This window comes from Eretmochelys imbricata, chromosome 13, assembly GCF_965152235.1.
Source record: "Eretmochelys imbricata isolate rEreImb1 chromosome 13, rEreImb1.hap1, whole genome shotgun sequence".
Classification (NCBI taxonomy): Eukaryota; Metazoa; Chordata; order Testudines; family Cheloniidae; genus Eretmochelys; species Eretmochelys imbricata.
This window is the reverse complement of record NC_135584.1, coordinates 4,574,430-4,595,727: the sequence shown is the minus strand read 5'-3', so window position 1 is coordinate 4,595,727 and position 21,298 is coordinate 4,574,430. Positions and strand designations below refer to the sequence as shown.

The following is a 21,298-nucleotide window of genomic DNA, read 5'->3' as shown; positions in this document are numbered from 1 at the left end:
TGCACCCACCTTGTCTTCATCTTGACATCACAGAGCAGGACTGAAGTTACTCCCAAATGGAGCTTCACTGCTTTCCTCACTCTTCCCATCCACCACAGAGGGGTCCTGGAGAAGCAGGAAGGAGCATATATTCAGTGCCGCTCCAGAGAGCAGGGGCAAGCTCCTCATTTCATCCCTTGTAACTCTCTAACCTGCTCTCTAACAGAGGGAGAGAGAAGGAGGAAGCTCAGTAACCATCTGTGGTTCAGGGTATTATACCTGGCTTGAAACGCCACACTCCCATCCCCAGAGCAGGCACATGGCTGCTGAGTTCCAAAGGCATGTCAGGATGATCACCCAGGCCAGCACTGAAAGGGAGAAAGCTACAGCCTGGTGGAGAATCTCTCACACACACAATGCTGTGATCAGATGGGAATGCAGGCAAAGGAATGGGGATGTACAACAAACAGAAAGTGGTGTCCTCTGTGTATAAACATAGAAGCTGGCAAGGCAGGTACTAGTCCATAGGCTCCTGTCAATACTGTAAGCTCCTTGGGGCTCTTTGTTCTATGTTTGTACAGCAGCACCTAGCACAATGAGGTTGTGGTCTATAAGTAGGGCTCCTAAGCGCTGGGGTAATACAATCAATCAATCATAATACGCCATATTCCCCAGGCCTCTGAACTGCCCTTCGTTGTGAGACAGCTCTCTCATTCCAACACCAAAGCCCCCTAAGTCTCATAGAGATGTGAAGACCCCTCTCGTTGACTGCTGAAAATTGCTTACAGCAGCATGAAAGAGGCCTTTAGAAATCTCACCCCTTTTTCAGTTTTCTGCAGGAATCATTCTGATGGCGACCTTCATCATGTGTCTGTGCCACATTGTGTCCTACCCCCTCTGGCCTCAGCTGGCTGAAAGATGGAGTGCTTCCCTCCGACCCTCTGTGCTTAGAGAACCAGCTATAGAGAACAGGGCACTGAGATGACCCTGAGCAGTGGTTCTCAACTGTATCCATACTGCCCCCTCCGCTCAGCTGGGATCTAAACAACCGCAGGCTGATAGTTCATGGCGGAATGGACTTTCAGACGGGTTGGGGGCTTAATCTGTGAGTGCAAGTGCAGTAACTTGGTGCAAATCCATCCAAATAGTGATTTGCATGAGCAATTACCTGATGCATGCACAGGCCCCCGTCTGAAAATCTTTCCTCTCAGTGCTTCATTATCTCCATTACAGAAGGGGAAACTCACACCCATCTCTGCAAGAGCCTTTGAGATAAAAGGCACTGCACAAGTGCAGAGCATCATTAGATCACTACAATCCTTCAGAAAGAGGACGGGAACAGAGTCTCTAAAAATACATTTAGTTGGAGCAGGCAAGGGCAGTTCAGGTTCCCCAGCCTAGAAGGGAAAAAGCTTGATCATGGCCGAAGCAGCAGCTCGCTTTGCAGGGCTAATGCACGTGGGTTATTCTGGGGTATTTTTTTAAAAGTACATTTTTTCCCCATCTGTAAAATACAACGTAGGAAATACCTAAACCCTGCTATTTCTACTGGGGACGGGAAGAATGGTTTCATGGTTAAAACAGGGCCATTTATGCACAGTCTGTGCTGGCAAAGAAGTTGCTGGTGATATTAACCCTTCACATGAGTGCACCTCAAGTTCTTAACAGCTGTAGGTGAATAGTTACATAGACTCTGGTCCAGTATCTCTCAGTTGAGAGAGGGATGAAAAGGGAGCCAGTGGCTGCTTCCCTGGTCCTGGATGGGGTTCTCTTTGAACAGGCTGATCTTCAGAAAGACCTGAAGTGTAATAACCATACCAAAGTGAACAGAGGTTCTCCAAATACATTAAGAGCAAGAGAAAGATGAAGGAAAGCATAGGTCCTGGAGTACTGTATTCAGATCTGGGTGCCACTCTTTAAGAAAGATATGGACAAATTGGAAAGAGTCCAGAGGAGAGCTATAAAATGATAGAGAAGCTGACTTATAAGGAAAGGTTAACAAATCTGGGGATGTTTCATCTTGAGAAAGGAAAGCTGAGGGGAGATCTGATAGTCTTCAAATATGTTCAGGGCTGTTAGAAAGAAAACAGTGACCAATTGTTCTCAGTGTCCATTGATGGTAGGACAAGAAGGAATGGACTTAATCTACAGCAAGGGAAAATTAGGAAGTTTACCTAACTATAAGAAAAGGAGGACTTGTGGCACCTTAGAGACTAACCAATTTATCTGAGCATAAGCTTTCCTGAGCTACAGCTCACTTCATCAGATGCAACTGTAGCTCACGAAAGCTTATGCTCAAATAAATGGGTTAGTCTCTAAGGTGCCACAAGTCCTCCTGTTCTTTTTGCGAATACAGACTAACATGGCTGTTATTCTGAAACCTAACTATAAGGATAGTTAAGCTCCGGAATAGGCTTCCAAGGGACCCCATCATTGGAGGTTTTTAAGACCCAGGTTGGACAGAGACTTGTCAGGGATAACTCGATCCTGTCTCAGTGCAGGGGGGTGGACTTGATGACTTCTTGAGGTCCCTTCAAGCCCTACTTTTCCATAACTCTATTATTCTAACAGTCAGAGGATTGTTTCTGGCATTTGGAGAACTCTGCCTGCAGAAGTGCTAAGTGTGAAAACAGGGAAGACTAATATATGAAAGGTGACCAGCGATGGGGGGCGATTCCCGTGCACCAGTGGGCATTCTGTTCCCTTCTCCCTTCTGCAGGGATTTATTGCTGCAGCCTGGCCAGCAGCATTGTCTCCTCTGGATCTAAAGGACACAAGTTACACCAGGTTTTGGAGTCAGCCGCACCACAGCTGCTGCAGTGCAGCGGTAGGGCGGTGCTGAACTGGCCTCAGAGCCTTCCATGGGTAAGGCATTGAATCAAGATCCCACCCACCCATCCCTGTTGACTATCCAGAAATGAAAGATTCCAGAACATTTCCTGAATAATAAAGGAACCCCCACCCCCCACCACTTACATTGAGAGCCGTGAGACTAACAGGGTTTTCAGTTCACCGGTAATGCCAAAAAATTGGGGGGCAGGGTCAGACTGGAGGGAAAAAACTTTCCAAAATTTTCAGTGAATCAAGAAGTCCATAAAAAGATCATATCTGGTCAAACTCAATGTTTTCCTTCAACCCAAAATGAAATGTTTCATTTCCATGTCAGGCTTCTTTCAGAACCTTTCGGTATTGTTTCTTTACCAACATGGGGGAGGGATAGCTCAGTGGTTTGAGCATTGGCCTGCTAAACCCAGGGTTGGGAGTTCAATCCTTGAGGGGGCCATTTAGGGAGCTGGGGCAAAAATTGGGGATTGGTCCTGCTTTGAGCAGGGGGTTGGACTAGATGACCTCCTGAGGTCCCTTCCAACCCTGACATTCTATGGTTAAAAACCTTTTCTGGTCATTTCAGCCCCAAACCATGGGAACATTTCCATTTGAAACTGCCCAGATTAAATGTTTGGATTATTTTATGGGGGGCGGGGGGGGACATTCCAGCCCCCACAATTGAGGTGAAACCTACACAACTTGGCAACATGTTTCCTTGTTGCCAAATCTGCATCCCCCCCCCCCCCCCCAACACACACACACTAAGAAAGAAAAATGTGGATGAAACCTTGTCTCCAGCTCCCTCTCCGGGTGTAACAAACTCGGGAAGTCGCTCCCTGGCTGGAAGGCTTCAGGGATTACTTCCCAACGGCAACAGGCGTTGCCAACGCACCCACACCTCCTGGGCCATAAGTGGACCCTGCCCAGCCCGAGGGCCCCTAACCAGCCGCAGGGGCTGACTGACCTGGCCGGAGGCAGACGCCACAGCGAGGCCCCCCTCCGCGCTGTCTCTGGCGGGACTGGTACCGCCCTGGCTTGGGTCAGCACCCTTCTTGCTCCCGGCTGAGCTGTCCGAGGTGCTGAATGTCTCGGCGGGGACAAAGCAAGTGGCTTCTTCTGCCTCGATGGTTCCCCTGCCCTGGGCTGCGGAGTCAGCTGCGGTTTCCAGGGCATTTTCCTTGGGGTTATTTTGCAGGGCAAGATTTGGGGCGGTCATTTGCCAGGCGTTGCTAGACTCGGCAGCTTCGGCCCCGGACCCCTGAGAGTCTGAAGCAGTCCCACCCGGAACAGCTGCATCCTTCGAAAAAGCAAACACCAGGGAGGGGCGAAGGGGAGGCAGTGAGAACACCTGTAAGGGAAATGCTCGGGTGTGGAAGGAATTTATACCAGATGCCTTCTAGAAACCCTGTCCAAACGGAGCCCTTCCTGGGGGAGATGGGCCTAATGACCGGACTAGGTTTGTCCCCTCTCCAACACCTCTGACACTCTCTCTGTAGGGTCCAATTTGTGTAATGACACCATCGATCGCTCGACCAAGCGTGGGCTGGGGGCAGGATTTCATTAATCCTGAGCTTCTCCACCCCCTCAGCTCTGCCACTCCTCTGTGAAGCACTTTCATGATAGCATAGGATGGGGCGGGGGGGGTCAAGTTGGAGGGTGCAAATAGGTCTCAGGAGAGTCACAATCACCATGTGGCTAAAGGGGATGGGGGTTCTGGTCTGGAGAAGATGGGGGCCATTGGCCTAGACCAACCTAACGGGGATTATATTACACATGTCCGCACAGACATGTCGTACACGGCTCGCTTGTATGTCATGCATGACTGTATATCTTTGGCTTTTGAGAGGACAATCCTACCACAGCAAGTGTGGGTCCCGGGGCCTTCCGCATCACTGCTGTAGAGATCAGGAGAGTCCTGAAGCCATTACCTGCTTGGCACTGCCCGGCTCTCTCTCAGATCCCTCTTTGCCAGCTGGGACATCCAACTCTGCAGCTTGAGCTGAACCTGGTAGTTTAGCCTTGGCATCAGCTTCCCCAGCAGTCTCACTCTCAGCCTCCTTTAACATCAGGGCTTTTCCTTCTGCCTCCTCTTCCTTTCCATCTGCAGGGACATTCAGGGTCTCCTCTCTGCCCTCACTGCTGGCCACTTGCTCGTCTGCCACAGACTCTGCTGATGCACCTTCAGCATCTCCCCACACAGCATCTTCCTCTCCTTCCTCTGCCCCTTCTTCAGACTCATCAACTACAAGGATAATAAATAGCCCTGGCAATGTGAAAGGGATGCAGAAATCACCTAGTCCAGATGGGCACAGACACCTAGATTTCATAGACGCTGACGTCAGCAGAACTGTCAGCTGAGGAAGTCTCAGAGCAGCCGAACCCCGCAGTCTATCAATTTACAGGGAAATAGGAAAACTACAGAAAATACCTGGATGTTCCTCCCCAGTGTGAATGGACTCTGGGGAAGAACAACTCAAATGGGGATTCTGCTGAAGAGGAAGGAGCTGAGCTGGATTTCTGTTTCCCTCTCAAAGGAACTTTGGGGTCAGAGTAAGCTGAGCTGGATTTCCGTGCCCAGAATGGAATAGAAACTGGAATCCTGATCCAAAGCCCATTGGGGTGAATAGGAACCTCTCCACTGACTTCAGTGGGCTTTGGATTCAACCCTCAGGAGGAAAAGGTTCCCCAACTGAACAAAGCACAAAGGTACCATGAGGTGCTGGTTTTGTGGCATCCTACACCGTATGTTTCGTTCTTCTCTTTGCTCCCCAGCTGTCTCCCTCCCTCCCTGTCTCTTTCCTTCACTCATTCATGAGAAATGCACCCAGTGAACGCAGCACTGCACCTCCAATGCTTCCATCCCAGGACACAGAGTGGAGAACCCCAAGGAGGCGGCTTCCAGAGGAGCAGCCACAGGCTTCTGGTAGATGTAACAGGGATAAACGTCCAATGCAAGGAGAAAGGCTCTCGGCCCCTCCCCCACATAAAGGCTGGATTCTGACACCTGTGCTCACACTCAGGAGTACACATTGTCCCACTGAAATCAGCGACCAGTGAAATGGACAAGGTGGCAGAACTGGGACACAAGTGACATTAGAATCAAGAAAAGGAGGAACGTTTTTATGCTGGTTGAAGTAGCCCCCGATACCACAGTGAACGGAACATTGTGAGCCCGCAGACAGACCAGCAAACTCTCCTCTCCAAGGCCCCCATTTCTGACCAGCCCAGACCATTTCCTCTCACCTTTAATGAAGTCCAACTGATAAAGCACCCGCTCCTCAGCATTGAAATCCACAGCGTAGTGCTCCATATTGTCATAACCAGACTCCAGCGCCTCCACTTCACAGCTCTGGGTCACCTCGGAAATCCTGGGAAAGGGAAGGAAGATACGATTCCACATTATCCAGTCCCTCAGATAAATTGGGGTCAGAATGTGAATGTGAAAATAGGGAGTTCTACTTACTTCTGTATGAGAACTTTGGCATTCTGAGTAGCCAGAAAAGGAGAAGAGAAGAAAGGTGAGATTATGGGAATAGAACAAAAAATATCAAGATAAAAACATGTGGCGAGCGTGTGCGCATTTGTGTGTGTGTGTGTGAGACAGACAGACAGAGAAAAACAGGTGGAGTTCCCACATAAGAACGGCCATACTGGGTCAGACCAAAGGTCTATCTGGCCCAGTATCCTGTCTTCCGACAGCAGCCAATGCCAGGTGCCCCCTAGCGAATGAACAGACCAGATAATCATCAAGTGATCCATCCTCTGTCACCCATTTCCAGCTTCTGACAAACAGAGGCTAGGGACACCATCCCTGCCCATCCTGCTCCTTATAAAGGATACACACTGTATATAAACCCAATACAGCACCTTTGGGCTTTTGCTGAATTGTGAACCCAAACAACAACAAACAAGCACAAAGCCCAGCCCAAGTGCTCTCCTCAAGCCTGGCTGTCCTTAGGGTTTTCCCTACAGAAGCTGTCTGCGCAAGAACCTAGTTTCCTCTGCCTTAAAAGTGGTGACAACTCCTTATTCCAGAGCCACACCTTCCTGGACTTGAAGGATCTCAAGCAAGTGGGAGACTCCAAGCTATCAAGGTGTTGGCGGGAAAGGAAGATATGACTCCATTCCCATGGCACTGAGTTACAAGTCTGCCTTGAAAAGCAATGGTTGCTTGTATTTTAAAGCCAGTCTTGTCCTACTCATGACTTCCCCCTACCCTGTTCATCTCTTGGCTCTGAGAAACAAAGCATACTGGTTGGCAACAGGAGACCCAAGGTTGAACAAGATGACAATGGCCACTCAGCCTCCTGCCACGTTACCTGCACAAAGACTGTCATCTGCAGCTCCTCCATGGACTGCAGCGCTGCATCCACCAGCTTGGAGGATGACTCAATGTGTTCACTGTACAACCTGGTGAGGGACTTCAGATGCTGGGTCTTCTCCTCCTGTTCATAGGTGATCCTTTGCAGCATGATCTTCCTCCTCTCCTCCAAGATGGCATACATGCGGTCAAACTTCTCACACAGAGCCTGCTTCTGGGCCTTGCTGTTGTCCTGCTCGAAGGATGCAAAGAGCACATTCACTAGCTCAACTGGCTTGGCTTAGACATAGGTTTGGACAGCTGATTCATGAAGTGAGGGGCAGGGGCTGAATATACTTTTTCTTCAGTAATATTGGATCATCTGACATTTGTATTGAGCATTTCAAAACAAGAGGATTCCAATGCCCCTCAAAGCTATATAGGAGGCAGCATGATTTCATAATTAAACAAAGATCTGGGTAGACTAGAGTGAAAATTGGAATTTCCATCCCGTGGGAAATTCTGATATTTTGACATTTGTTTTAGTTGGGATGAAGTTGAAATCTCAAAAAATTTCACCAAATGCAGCATTCCAAAAAATGTCAGTTTGGAAACATCATTTCTGGAGTTCATTTCCTGTACCATGGTCAAGTGACTCCCAGAATGCACTATGCTGCTCAGTCCGTTGAAATTAACGTGCATCATGGGAGATGCAGTCCAGACAAGGAGCCTGCCCCATATGAGAGAATGGGAGCACAAAACATCCAAACTACATCTCCCATGAGACTCCACAGTTCTATAGGCAAATACAGTCTAATGTTGGACTGATTCAAAATGAAAGGTTTCAGGTCAGCTCACCAAACCAAAATATTTCAAGCTGGATTGATTGGAAGCAAAATGAAGTATTTTATACTGTTTATCCCAAGGGAAAATTTTAAAAATTGATCAAAAACAAAAATCAGCAAAGACCTTTGACTTTGCTGAAACTACAGGTCATTTTGACAAAAAATTCATGAGCAGCTCTACCTGTGGGAGTCAGGACTCCATGGTTCTAGTCCCAGTTCTGCCACTGTGTGCTCAAGATACATCCCCGCTGCTTCCCAGCTTCCCCAACTGTCTAAGGAGTGAATGAACTTCTCTACATCACAGGAGGCTTAGTTCATTATTGCCAGTAGAGCCCTTTGGCAGCCTCAGATGGAAGGTACCTTAGAATGATATAGGCACTTGGCCACTGAAATGCAGCCCCAGAGCAGCCAGCCAGCCAGGACTCATTGTATCCCAGTGCAAAAAAAAAACCTATTAGGACATCCCAGCAAACTTCTGCCCTGGAGTGTCCACGCAGGGCAGACAGGGACTTTGGTTTCCCAGGTTGTCTTCAAATGCAGCCAACTAAAGGAAAATGCATCTGTGCCAACAGCAGGAGCTTCCAAACTATCTGGGCCCAAAGAGCTGCCCCTCTCTGAGCTCAGAAATGTTTTATGGGGCTCCCCCTCCTCCTCCTCCCCAAAAAGGATCCTGAGAACCTGCATGCAGTACCTCGATGTTCCTGCAAGTGCCTTGCAAGTTATCAATGAAGGCCTGGATTCTGTCATTGGTGGCCACAAGGGCTCCAATCCCATCTGTCAGAGCAGACTGTGGGGGGCGGGGGGAGGGAGAAAGAGAAAGAGAGAGCTCAGATAATTTACCATTCAGCACCGAGAACATGGCCAGCAATGCACAAGACACCAGGAGATTAAGATGGTCCAGGCTCCAAAGAGCCTGCCGCTGTGACAGACCATTCCCTCATTCACTACCACCCTGGTTCCCAGCACAGGTGCCTGCTGTGGTGGAAGGCAAGCTTCACATTTTCAGAGACAAGAGGGAATGGCTTCATGTTGTCACCATTTGTGTAGTGTTCCCAAGCACCTCTTCCAGGGGGTGCTGGATAAATAAGACATCAGTGTCTTCCCACCCCACCCCAAGACCCATCTAAGTCTCTGTCCATCTGCTGACAGCACTGTCCCAGCAAAAAACATACAGTCTGGCTTTAAATTTATCTCACCAAGTACAAGTTAGAGTGTAGGATGGGAATCAGGAGACCCACAGCATCCTGATCCCAGTGTGACCTTGAGGATGTCACGGGCTTACCTCCATAGCCTCAGCTTCTCCATCTGTTAGGAGGAGATAACATGTGCCTGACAGGGGTGTTGTGAGAATTAATGAGCATCAAAGTCTTTGAGATCCTTAGGTGGACATTGCAGGTATACTGTGTGCACCATCTCCCTACCTCCACCCCACCCCAATGAACCTCGGGTCTATCTTGTTGCATGTTCTGTATAGTCCCTATGTACCAGTGGTGTGAATGAACAGTGACACTGAACTCAGCACCTGAAGCTTCTGAATGGTCTTCTCTAGTGGACAGGACCTACACTGATGGAATGGGAGAGCGGCTGGTATGCATGCATCATTTTAAATCTTCGTTTTGTCTAGGACCCTCGTAGCAGAGCCTGGAGTGGATAAAAGGCTGCACTCTGTAAGAACAAGATGCCCAACTTTCTCCCCTCCACCCTGGTAGCAATGATCCAGGTACCGGGCACCCCATGAGCAAATGCCAGGGAGAAGCCAACCTTCTGTTTCATGTAGATGTCCGACAGGGGAGCTACTTCACACTCCTTGTGCTCTCCAAAGACCTTGCAGAGGGAGCAGGTGGGCACCCCACATGTCATGCAGTAGATGTTGATCTTTTCTTCCTCATGCTCTTCGCAGCTTGGATGTTCTGTCTTTAACAGAGGCCTGGAGCTACATGGGGGGAGAGGGCATGTGAGAGAGGGAGGCGGAAAGTCAAGATGGGGTTTTGACTTTTCTTCCCCCTACCAGTGCCAAGACCTGAAGCCCAACAGGACAGATGCTACGTGCTGAGAAGTCAGTACTGAGACCCAGGCTCTGGGGCAATGGAAACCAACCAGCTGCAAGCTCAGGTGAGCAGTGCCATCTGCTAGGAGTTCTGCACTGGTGTTAGCACCAGAGAGGCTCACCTCATTTCCTTCCTACCAAAACCAGCAGGAACAGGAAATGAACAAGGGGAGGCAACATCCAGTGGACTGGAGGAGGTCAGGAGATCTGGGTTCTCTCCCAGCCCCCAACTGAGGGCCAGTCACTTTCAGCTCTGTGCCCCTCTCACCCTTGGTCTCTCTCGTCTACTTGCGCTGTAAGCTCTTTGGGGCAGGGCGTGTCTCTCACGCTGCGTACATACACCTGCGGGGCACTTGCATAAATGACAACTTCTTACTCCACCAATCTATCCCGTCAGCAGCCCAGCGCTGCTGATGTTAGTAGGGAAGCTTCCCCCACTTTTTTTACTTCTGTTAGCCCTGCAGAGCCAACCCAGCTGAGAGCGGGGGGACCAGGGTTCTATTCCCACTCGTGGGTCAACAGCAGAATTGTTTGCTAAGTTCTACTTGCAGATGTGTAAATGCCCTGGAGGCAAGGGTGCTACAGAAAGCACAGTTTGGCCTGTAAAACCGTTAGTCCGAGGTGATGATGCACGAAAAGGAAAGACCCAAGTTTTTCTCTTAGATCCCACAGTGAGTTAACAGTTAGAAAAACTCTTTTTTTGACTTATAAAGTGGGCACGTTTGATCTGGAGTTGCCCTCTCATTTACACAGAGGCAGAGTCGCGTCTGTCGTAATCTATGGAATCAAAGCTCGTATGCAGGAGACATTGATTAAAGAAAACAACGACAACTATAGACACAAACAGGCTTCCACATAGGTTGATTTTTAGCTTTGACGTCTGCCTTTACCAGGGGACCGGAGCCTGTCTGGAACACTACACAGTACACAGAGACCTCTAATGGCGGAATAATATTTTGCAAGAAGACACATTATAGAGTCTGCAGGCTGTACTGATGGATTCTCTCTCTCTCTCACACATACACAAGAAATGAACGGGTTGGGACACCTTGCCGACTCCTGTTTGTAAATATCAATGATGTTCTCCACCAGTAGATTCCTCTGCAGGCCATAGACACCGTGCCTGTCCAGGACCACTTCATGGCGACAGGATGGGCAGCGAAAGCGGCCTGCAGAGCCCAGGGTTGTCCCACGAGACTGAAACACAAACAAGGATCTTCATTAGATGCCGCTACAGGGGGGTTACTCAGCTGACCACAGACTGGTTTGATAGGAATCACATGACCCTAAGTGCACACTGCAAACCTGTCACATAGGAAGCAAAATGAGAAGAGGGTGTACTGTTAAAGAGAGGGATTGCGGTGCAGCAGCGAAGTGTAAACACAAGATATTTAATAGCCCAAAGGCAGGTGATGAAAATCCCCCAGGACAACAGAAGGATTGGAATGAGAACATGCAGAACCCGTCAGCTATGCTGAGCCATCTGCACATGACTCAAGAAGATAAATCTGGTACTGCTACCGGAAGAAAAGCCTTCTCTTGAAACGTTAAGTTAGTGCCCTCAGTTCTTCTCAGTTAATTTCAATCAAATAAGGAATTAGCCCTTCAAAGTCAGTGGTGGTCAGCAGCAAAGAGCCATGAAGGAGTTAAAAGCTATTAAAACTTCAGAGTGTATCATCACCATACCCAACATTCCTGCATGATGTGATGTGAGAACATGAACACTTCATGCTGAGGGAGATCCTGATCCAATGGCCCAAGCACAGGATTAAGAGCACCTATATTGTGATCATGGCTCAAACAGGCTCCCAGCACAGCCTTGGGCATGACACTTCACCCGTCAGTGACTCAATCTTCCCATCTGTAAAATGGAGACAGGAAGACTAACAGACCTGTCTCAGGTGTGGTGGTGCTCCTTAATGAAATGCCATGTGTTGCTATGAATGCCCAGATTGCCACAAAAGAAAATGATGCATTACTGAGCTGCCAGTATGCCAGCCCATTCCTTATGAACACACTAGAATAGTTTCTCCTAACAGGTTTGACATGAGCGGCCCCTCAAGTCTGTTGACAGCTCCTCTGCATTTAGGCTAACATTTCTCACTCTTGTGCATAAAGATGTTGCTTGACTTTCTGGGAAACTTGAGTCATTTTGTTAGAGGTCAGTGAAACACAAACTTCTCTACAACACTGCTAGGTGTGTGTTATAACAGACCGGAGCAGGCAACCATCAGAGCTACTACTAGATCACCTCTTCATGTTCTCTCGCCCCAGAAATGGAGCACTGAGCATTTTCATACATTTAAAAAGGACACTGGCCCTGTAACAGGGGAATCAGGTGCATGAGTAACACTAGCTGGGTCCCTCCCAACTTTCTGCTCAAGCTTTCTGTACATTAACGTTACAAATAGAGGCTATTCCTTGTTGGGGGTGTGGGATGGGAAAACACGGGACAGATGTTAAAGGATGGTCTCGTGGGCAGGGCACTTGACTGGAACTCAGATGATCGGCATTCTAGTCCTGGCTCTGCACACAGGCTCCCCGTGTGACTTTGGCCAACTCATTTCACCTCTCTGTGCCTCCGCGTCCCACCTGTGAACAAGGAATAGTTCACTCCTACCTCACAGTAGGCTGGGCTGTTAATCGTGAATGTTTCTAAGGCTCCCAGGTCCCTTGACAGAGTGAGCGGTCGGCCCTGACACTTGAACCAGCAGGAAAGGAATTCAGTGGATTACTTTCCTTTCCTGAGAGGATTGTGTGTGAGAAAATTTAGCAGAAGCTGGAAAGGGTTGACGACTAGGACGATTTGGGGGCATTCTCCTTTCCTACCCAATTGACCAATCCATATTTCAATAGCATGATCTCTTCCTGCCTACTTAAAAACACAGACACAGGACCCTACAGTATCAATTGGATTAAATAAATAAAAAAACCTCTCCCCACGAGCAGAACCTGCAACTCGGATTACTCACCTGAAATATGTCATTTGCGCATTTCCGGCACAGGTTGTGCTGACAAGGCAGGATTACCACAGGTTTGGTGAACACCTCCAAGCAAATAGGGCATATGAGCTGCCTCTCCAGGCTGTCGATGGGGTGATCCCGCCGATAGGAGTTGTATTCCATTTGGATAGACATGACAAGAAAGCCAATGCAGCCCTTGACTCTCCCTGCTCCCCCAACTCCCAGCAGCACTCAAGCAACAGAACAAGGAAGCACTGCGTGGCTCGGCCTGTTTGGCTCTGGACTGTGGTGCCGAGGAAGAGCACAGGAAGATATGGATGGGGAAAGCAGCCTGCCACACAGATTAAGTGCTGGATGCAGCTGTTGGCCTAGTAGGTCTCTGGGGCTCTGCTTCAGCTCCACTTTAGGACTCCTGGAATTTGATGGCTGAGGCTACTCCCCTCTCATGTTACTATTAAGGTTCTTGCTCATCTCTGGAGGGAAAGAAGGCTCATTCAGTCTGAATTCATAGCCCAGTGTCAGCAGATTACCCAACAGAGACATCCACTATAGGTGGTGAAGCTAAAAAGGACTCAAGCACATTTTTAGTTCACACAGAGCCAGGGTGCACACATCCAGGCACACAGTACGCATAAGCTCTTTGGCACAGGGGTTTCCCTAGTGCAAGGAAAATCTGACTAGCGACCTTTGGGTGCTGCTGAAATATAAACAAATGTGAGATTGAGAGCAGTTAAAAGAATAGTCAGGAGAAAAGCTCAGCCGTTTGATTATGGGATGGAGAGAGGGTTGCATAATGGCTACTCCTGACCACAGCAGCAGTCAACTAACTAGAGGATAAATCTTGATCTTGCACAGCACTCATTACTGGGACTTACATAAGAGGTTGCAAAGTGAGGAAGGATGATCCAGTGGTTAGAGCACTAGCCTACAACTTGGGAGAGCTGGGCTCAAGTCCCTGCCACAACCCTCCTAAATAACCTTGGAAAGTCACTTAGCCTCTCTGCCTCAGTTTCCCCATCTGTACAAGGGGGACAATCGCACTGCCCTACCTCACAGGGTGTTGTGAGGATAAATACATTAAAAGATTGTGAGGTGCTCAGATAGTATGGAGTCGGCGACCATGTATTTACCTGAGACAGAAGAAACCTCTCCTTTTCAATGTGTTCTTGACAGACAGGCAAACTTAACAGTTTTCCACACCCTATGAATTCTTAGCTCTATCAAGGCAAAGATATGATGTGCTAGCGGACAAGCTTCACATGATGTATGCTAGTTCCCATTTTATTCAAATGGTCTCTTGTTATATGATTAACGGAGTAATCCTTCATGAATGTTTTTTTAAGATTAATAGAATGCCAATCTGATCACATGTACAAAAAATTCATAAAAGCAAACAAACTTGAGAATAAATGTGTGTCAAGGGGTTTATTTTCATATGTAATTCTGGGAAAACCAACTATGTATTGGTAAAGCCTTATAAGTATATGCAACAATTTTGGCCATTTATGAGAGGTTCTGCATTATTTTTTTCCTTTTGAAAATTTAAGTTGTCTTCACGTATTTTACATGTTCAATATTTAAATTTGCCTACTTTTTGCATGTATGACACAAGGAACTAAAATTTAACGTTGCATTACACATCACAAAAGCCTTTTGAACCAAAACAGCACAATAGATGCTGGAATGTAGAGTTAGGGGAGAAAAAAAATGGTGATTTGGGGGCCAAAGGTGAGGAAAATTGAGAAACACCAGTGTAAGGGAATCCTAAACCAGGTTATTTCAAGGAGGAGATTTAAATATTCACGAGTCAAGAGCCAGCAGGTCTGTGCACATTCAGTAACGGGAAAACCTTTAGTGAAATCAAGTACAAACAAAACTCCACCTTCACCTGAAATCCACCTACTATTCCAGTCTCTTCTGAGTAGCAACCACAAAGTGTGTGGTGAGGTTCATTATGTGGACAAGTGTTCAAAGGTGCTAGGTAACACCCTCTGTGCTGTAGTTGACATCGCAAAGTGATGCTCTTGGTAGCCAAAGAAGGCTGCATTAAAGATAGAAAGAAAAAACCCAAACAAATGTTTCTGCATTGAAAACATTTATTTTACAACAGTGGTTTCAGATAATTTAGCAATCTTTATTTTAGTTTATACTGAGACATACATTACACAAGTTACCATGCTAAAACATAAAATAATTCCTTCTGCTTTAACCGTATGTATGTATGTACAGGAGCTCAGTAGTATCGAGTGTTACAATCCACAAAGTTCAGACAGCCACATTTACTTACATACAATTCAAAGTATGGTCCTTTAGTTACATAACAAAATATATATATGTCTATACATATATAATTGCTTTTCAGATGCTTTAATCCTTTGTTTTTACAACTGCTAACATTTTTTAAACAAGGGCTTTTCCCTCACCCCACCAGAGCTGAAAAACAGTGCAAATGTGAAATGCATTCTCTCATTACATCTTCAGCTCCCACAGGCTTCAGAAGAGGCTGATATGACAAACCCATAGTGAATTGCTTATCTCAGGGCCTTGCTTACATGCAAAACAAATATAAACCTTGTTGGATGTCAGTGACCAGGCAAACCAGTAGCCTCTCCTCTCTTACCTCAAAAAGGAGAAGAAGGAGGGGATGTGGCAGAATGAATGGCATGACAGCAATTGGCTTAAGTGGCACACATGCACCAAAAAAGGAAACCTCAACAGCAAAAGTTTTCTGAACTGGGCAAATGTCAAGGTTCATCTATTGTGACAGACACAAATGTCAGTTCAAACATTTAAGTAGCAAAAGGAACCCCTCCTTGATCCCTATAGATTTTCACATTTGTGCTGATTGCCATTAGCAAATAGAAAAACCAAATGTGATTTGCGCATGTACTTTGTGTTCATGTTAAGCAACACCCTCAGGGACATGGGGCCCAAGAAGGACCACCTGGCATTCTCTAACCAAGATGACTAGAAGTAATTTGGTGGTAGTAATATGAACACTGGCCACAATCTGTGTGGCTTTCAAGTCACCACTAGTTTTACCTCACAATTCATAATGAATTCCATGCCACCCTTTTGAAGTCAGTCTGTCTGTAAGCAACAAAAAATGGGGTTCCTCAACCAGACAGTGCAAAGGCATCTTATTATTCAAGATACAGTCATTCTAGCAAGGAGGGAAGACTTTGTGGACACACAGAAGCTGAGAGGATTTTTACCCCCCTTACATATGGCATGACATTCTTACTCAAATACTTTACCTAATTCTATTTATACAACAGGATCTGTTCATTTTTTTCCTTCACCTGTCATTCACTCACAGATCTACTTCTTTTTCCTGCAGCTGAAAGGAGAAGTTCTGATTCTGGGCACACAAAACTAACTTCTTCACTTGTCTGGCTGAGAGTTCATAAGAGCAGTGCTGGGAAGCAAATTTCGTGTTTTACCACCAAAGAAAGACAGCAGCAGTACCAGGTGCACACACGTTGTATAAATATATACATATGTGCATATACACACACACACAATATTGCAATCCCATACTTACAGCACAAGGTTTGGACCTCCTTGATTTGCAAACTACATTGAATCCCCCACTGCACAGGGTACAGTGTAGCTAAAACCAGCACAGGAATCAGGAACTATCGATGTTTTTTGTTACACCTCCAGTCACACAGTCTCCTGGGACAGGATCAAAGGGCAGTTGACAGGGTTCAAATAAGTCTTCAAGTCTTTTGGAAACCCCTGCTGCACACAAAATATAATCAGCAACCATCCACAAACAACAACAAGGAAACATTCTTTGTTGGTTGTGAAAATGTAGTAGGGAAAAAGACAGCCATTAATTCTTGAGCAATCTATTCGGGTTACAGCTGAATGTAACCTACCAATACCCAGCATTTCCCTCGAGGAATAAACAGAATGGTGCATGGAATATTGGCATTTTTCTTCCAAATGAAAATGTGTCTTCCCGAATTTGGCATGGCGGGCAAGAGACAAACAGTTGCCCTGATGTAGCTTAGCCTTTGAAGAAAGCACCTTCTTGGAATGAAACAGGGACTTCAGGCTTGTAGTCTCTCATTTAGATAACAGTGAAGTCTCCAAATGCAGTATGTGAAACAGACTATCAGTTCTCATAGGACTTGAACACTGACAAGATTTCCTGTCTTTTCCCTTCCCAATATAGCCAACAAAATTAAACTTTCCAAGCTATCAGTGGTATTTCTTTTAAGGTGTATAAGCAGTTCAGTGGTACACTACAAACTAGAAGGTCCCCTCTATAGAAGGGAGCAGTGGCGTTCAAATGGTTATGCATGTTCAATTCATACTAACCTCACACTATAAACATGTGTACAGGAGCTGGGTTTCAGTGCTCCAGTCCAAGGATTAATGCAGGCTGAACAGCACCCAGAGGGGTCAGTAAGATGGAGGAACTGCAAAGCGGCAGAAGCCTATCAATCTACCTAGCCAGGATCCTGTGTAAAAGCCGAGCCAATAACCAGTTGCACTAGGCAGGGAAAACTGCAGCACGAACACATTTCCTAAATTATTTGGAAACGTCGAGAACACTGAAGGGGATCAGACAGATTTTAAGGGCACAGGGCACCTCTTTCAGGGCCGATGTACACTACCAATACTCAAAGTCTAGCCCTGTAAAAGCACACACAGGTCCCACCACACTACATAAAATGACCCTAGTAAAAAAAAAAAATGGATCAGGAACAAACTTCAATCAGCTCCCTAACTTAGTTATATCTGTAGTGTAAACTGGCTCTGACAGAATGGGTTTTAAAAATTGTTGTCCCTCTACCACAACATTGTTGAAAGACTTAGTACCTTGTTCTAGTACCACATTAACACCTTCTTTCTGAACAGGTTCTGCACATATAAATCTCAAAAAGCATCATATATTTTAAACACTGAGCACTAATATCTAAAGCAGTTTAAAAATGTTACAAATCTAAAAATAAGACTGAAGATATGGCTCTAAAATGTCACTGCATGGGATTAGCAGAAATCTACATATCAAATGCCATTAAGACACTTACATAAACAAATTTAAATACAGATAAATAGTTAACTTCCTACATACATTACCAATGAAATTAAACTGGCATTTAACAGGCACAGTGCCCCTTCATTCACTTAAAGTGAAGATTTTGACTTGTCATTTGTTGCTCTAGATGAAGTTTGGGGATTTCCACATCCAGAGAAAGAATGGGGTACAATAAATCCATCACCAGCTACTTCAATGGCAGTTCTGCCGTTATGAAAAACTGATGGTATTTAAGTATTCGCTGATACTGAAGAGCTGCTTTGTTTACATATCCTCTCTAGGATTCACAACAAAACTTGGAAGTAAAGTCAGTGGTCCTTAATATCACTCATTAGGGTACTCCCCAGACTGGGCTGTCTCAAAAATCCCACCTCCTAGATACCAAGCGGTTATGTTTCTATCTACTAAGGGAGCTAGTGCTCTGAATAGATTTTATGAGCTGGATGGGAACGACTAAATAACCGAAACAAAGACCTCAGGAAACAGAGAAAATTTGTCTTATAGTGTAACTTTTAAAAAAACCTTAAGTTTAACTTTAAGTCTCTGGCAATACACTTAACACAGAACAAAGCTGCTTAGGTTAAGTGTTTTGGAAAGAAACATTCTGCATCTAAGCCAGTAACAATGGCCTTTAAGTTGATTTCCCTTTTTACTTCCCAGGCTTTGGTGCCTGTTCTAGCCTTCAAGTGAAGCTGCTATTCCAATTCTGGTAAGTACAATGCAGGCATCCCATCAAGTTTGGAAATGCTTGCTGCTGCTTAGCATGTAAGATTTTAGCTAAGGAACCACTATTTACATTTTGTACTCACTGGGTGTGTGTACAAAGTTTGGCCATTTTGCAATTATAAAAGTGCAAGCAGTAGTTTTAGACTTGTGGTGTTTATGTATAATGTATATGTCAATTAAAAATAAATGTGGCAAGTTATTTATTGGCAGGGCCCTTTTTTAAATAAAAAACAAAGATGAAAAGGAGAATGGATAACTTTCAAGTCTTCTGGATACATAATGCAGTTTAACATCCTTTTCTGAAATAACAAACTACATTTAAAATAACCACATGTTGCATATAAAAACTGAGCAGTCAGGAAAAAAAGGGATGACACTCCTGCAACAAATCTTACGTTGAAAAGATTTAAGATGTTAAAAAGTAAGGGAGGGAGTGCATTATGTCCTGAGATCAGAGTTCTGGTGTTTCCCTTACAACATAACCACATACAATGATGCATGGTCTGCTAATTTACTGTAGATGGATGTGGACACATCAACTGTTGAAAGGAAACTACCACTTTCTGAATTTGGGTCTTGCTAGGTAATTAGAAAGGAGGAAATTATGGACTTATGTAGTGGATAATCAAGTATATATAAATGTGTTACTAGTCTGAATCTTGGGTTTTTTTCCTCCCCTAACACCATTGTGGTGCACTTTTAAATGTACCCTTTCATGGCTCTTTTTCCATACAGTGCAGAACATGAACTGAGGTGTCATCTTTAACTTCAATTTTCTGATCTTCCTCAATTTCAGTTTTAAGGTTAGTTCGTATTTAAAAGTACACAGGGCTCCTACACTGTGACATTGTTTACAAAGAATGCAGCAAGTGACTTCAGTGGAGTTTGAAGCTAGAGTTAAGAAGCCTCGTCCTGCATTTAATTCTCACATTGCACATGGAAACATCCTGATGACTTTACTGATGCAAATGAAGTGTTACGGAAACTAAGAAATAGCATCTGCAATTTCAAAACTAACTAAAGATCAAAATTAACTTGGATCCCTGATACAAGGAGTCACAACTTCTTCACAATAAAGTGACAATTCAAATGAACTGATGTTTTGCATCAGTTGTTCTAGACCAGAGGAAGGAAGAATATTCTGGAGTGTAATTAATATATGCGGAAAGAGTCTCTCCCTCATTTTACCAGCCCCTTTTGTCAGCTATGCAGATAAATGTACAGTTAACGTCTACCCAGTAGCATTCACTGAGATGTTCAGACCACAAAAGCAGCTTTGGCCAGTAAGCTTCTAGGGAATTAAGTTTGCATATATATCCTAATGTACTCCAGAGTGGAACATAACACTAAGTACAGGTTTAGGTAGAGTCTATACAAGGCCACTGTGACCCTAGTTTTGAGCTGGAAACTTAATTTATTCCCCATCCAAAGCGGTTAAATAAAGTCTTTACTTAAGCAAGGATCTAAGATCAGTTTGTGACTGATCTCTTGAAACAGCAACACAGGCCTTTTCCTGATACTAAGTACTAAAACAAAGAGCAGAGCAGTAAATCACTGGTAGCCCAAGATATGCTGGTAATAGTGTCCAAGTAACTTCAAGTTTGTAGGATTACCAACTTTACTCAAATGCTACAGGGGGAAATGGCTCATAAATGTCTATGGTATCTAAAATCTCTTTAGTTAAGTAGTGTGACAGATTCCCTTTTGATACCACACCAGGAACCAACATAGTCAAAAGCACACTTTTGCTTGCATCAGACTTACATGCATGCAATTGTGTTCATGAACCAGCAGTTATTAGGGGGGAAAAGTCTGCTTTTAGAACAACCTGATTCAGCATGGAGAGTTGAAATCTTTTTTGGCTAATATGTTTGGCAGGATTTCAAGCCAGAGGTTTTAATTAATCTTTCACTATGTGCAAGGTTATAGTGAAGGATATTCACATGGACATTTCTGCACATCTTGACAAGGCACAAGCTACAGCCTTCAATAACAAAGAAACTATGCAAGGTTAGTCCAATTGTAGTGCTTTCCCTGCTATGGCAAGAGACCTTAGTTCAGTTCCTGGGCTCTTCTTCTTTAGGCTGGCAGGGAGACTTGAGCAGTGCTAAGCACTTTCTCCAAAGTGACCCCTCTGCCTTGTGAAAGAGCAGAATGGAAGAGTCCCAAAGGGAATGTTGGCTGGAAGGATGTCAGTCACTTTGTAGGGCCTGAAAAAGTGTGTGGTGGGGGCATGTGATGTGAAGAAACAGATGCAAAGGGAAGAGAGGAGAAGTGATATAGACATAAAAGATCAAAGCAGAAGAGGCATAACTAACTACCAAAAGCTCCCTGTGTACAAGTTTACTAGTTGTTCCCCTAAATCCTTATTCAACATTTTCTAAAGAGAAATCTGTTAAAATCAAAATATATCAGCTGCAAAGTAAATGCTTCTGTGACAGCTGAGCAAACCTAAAATTCACAAATTAAACTACAGTTTTAAACATTATTCAGACATGATTTGATTTCAAGATAGCACAGGAAACTGTTTAATAGTTTCCACAATAATTTATGTGAAGA

General features: G+C 45.2%; 2 protein-coding genes across 3 annotated transcripts in view; both read right to left on the bottom strand.

The window, feature by feature from the left end:
- Window positions 1-1,687: 1,687 nt before the first annotated feature.
- LOC144273782 (tripartite motif-containing protein 54-like) lies at window positions 1,688-13,122 on the bottom strand. Its single transcript, XM_077832482.1, has 10 exons — window positions 12,950-13,122; window positions 11,046-11,213; window positions 9,712-9,877; window positions 8,642-8,737; window positions 7,125-7,358; window positions 6,269-6,291; window positions 6,049-6,173; window positions 4,734-5,047; window positions 3,770-4,102; window positions 1,688-1,777 (listed from the first exon to the last, which is right to left on the bottom strand). The coding sequence occupies exons 1-10, from the start codon at window positions 13,120-13,122 to the stop codon at window positions 1,688-1,690; spliced, it is 1,722 nt and encodes a 573-aa protein (XP_077688608.1).
- A 1,916-nt stretch (window positions 13,123-15,038) lies between these two features.
- DNAJC5 (DnaJ heat shock protein family (Hsp40) member C5) overlaps window positions 15,039-21,298 on the bottom strand; it is a 65,586-nt gene continuing 59,326 nt past the window's right edge. Inside the window, exons 8-9 of one of the 2 annotated variants that reach the window (XR_013347746.1) lie at window positions 16,505-16,701; window positions 15,039-16,378 (exon numbers count right to left, since the gene is read on the bottom strand). The gene's annotated coding sequence lies outside the window, so the exon portion shown is untranslated. Of the gene's footprint in view, window positions 16,702-21,298 lie in introns of both variants that reach the window. The other variant, XM_077831858.1, reaches the window with a different exon arrangement.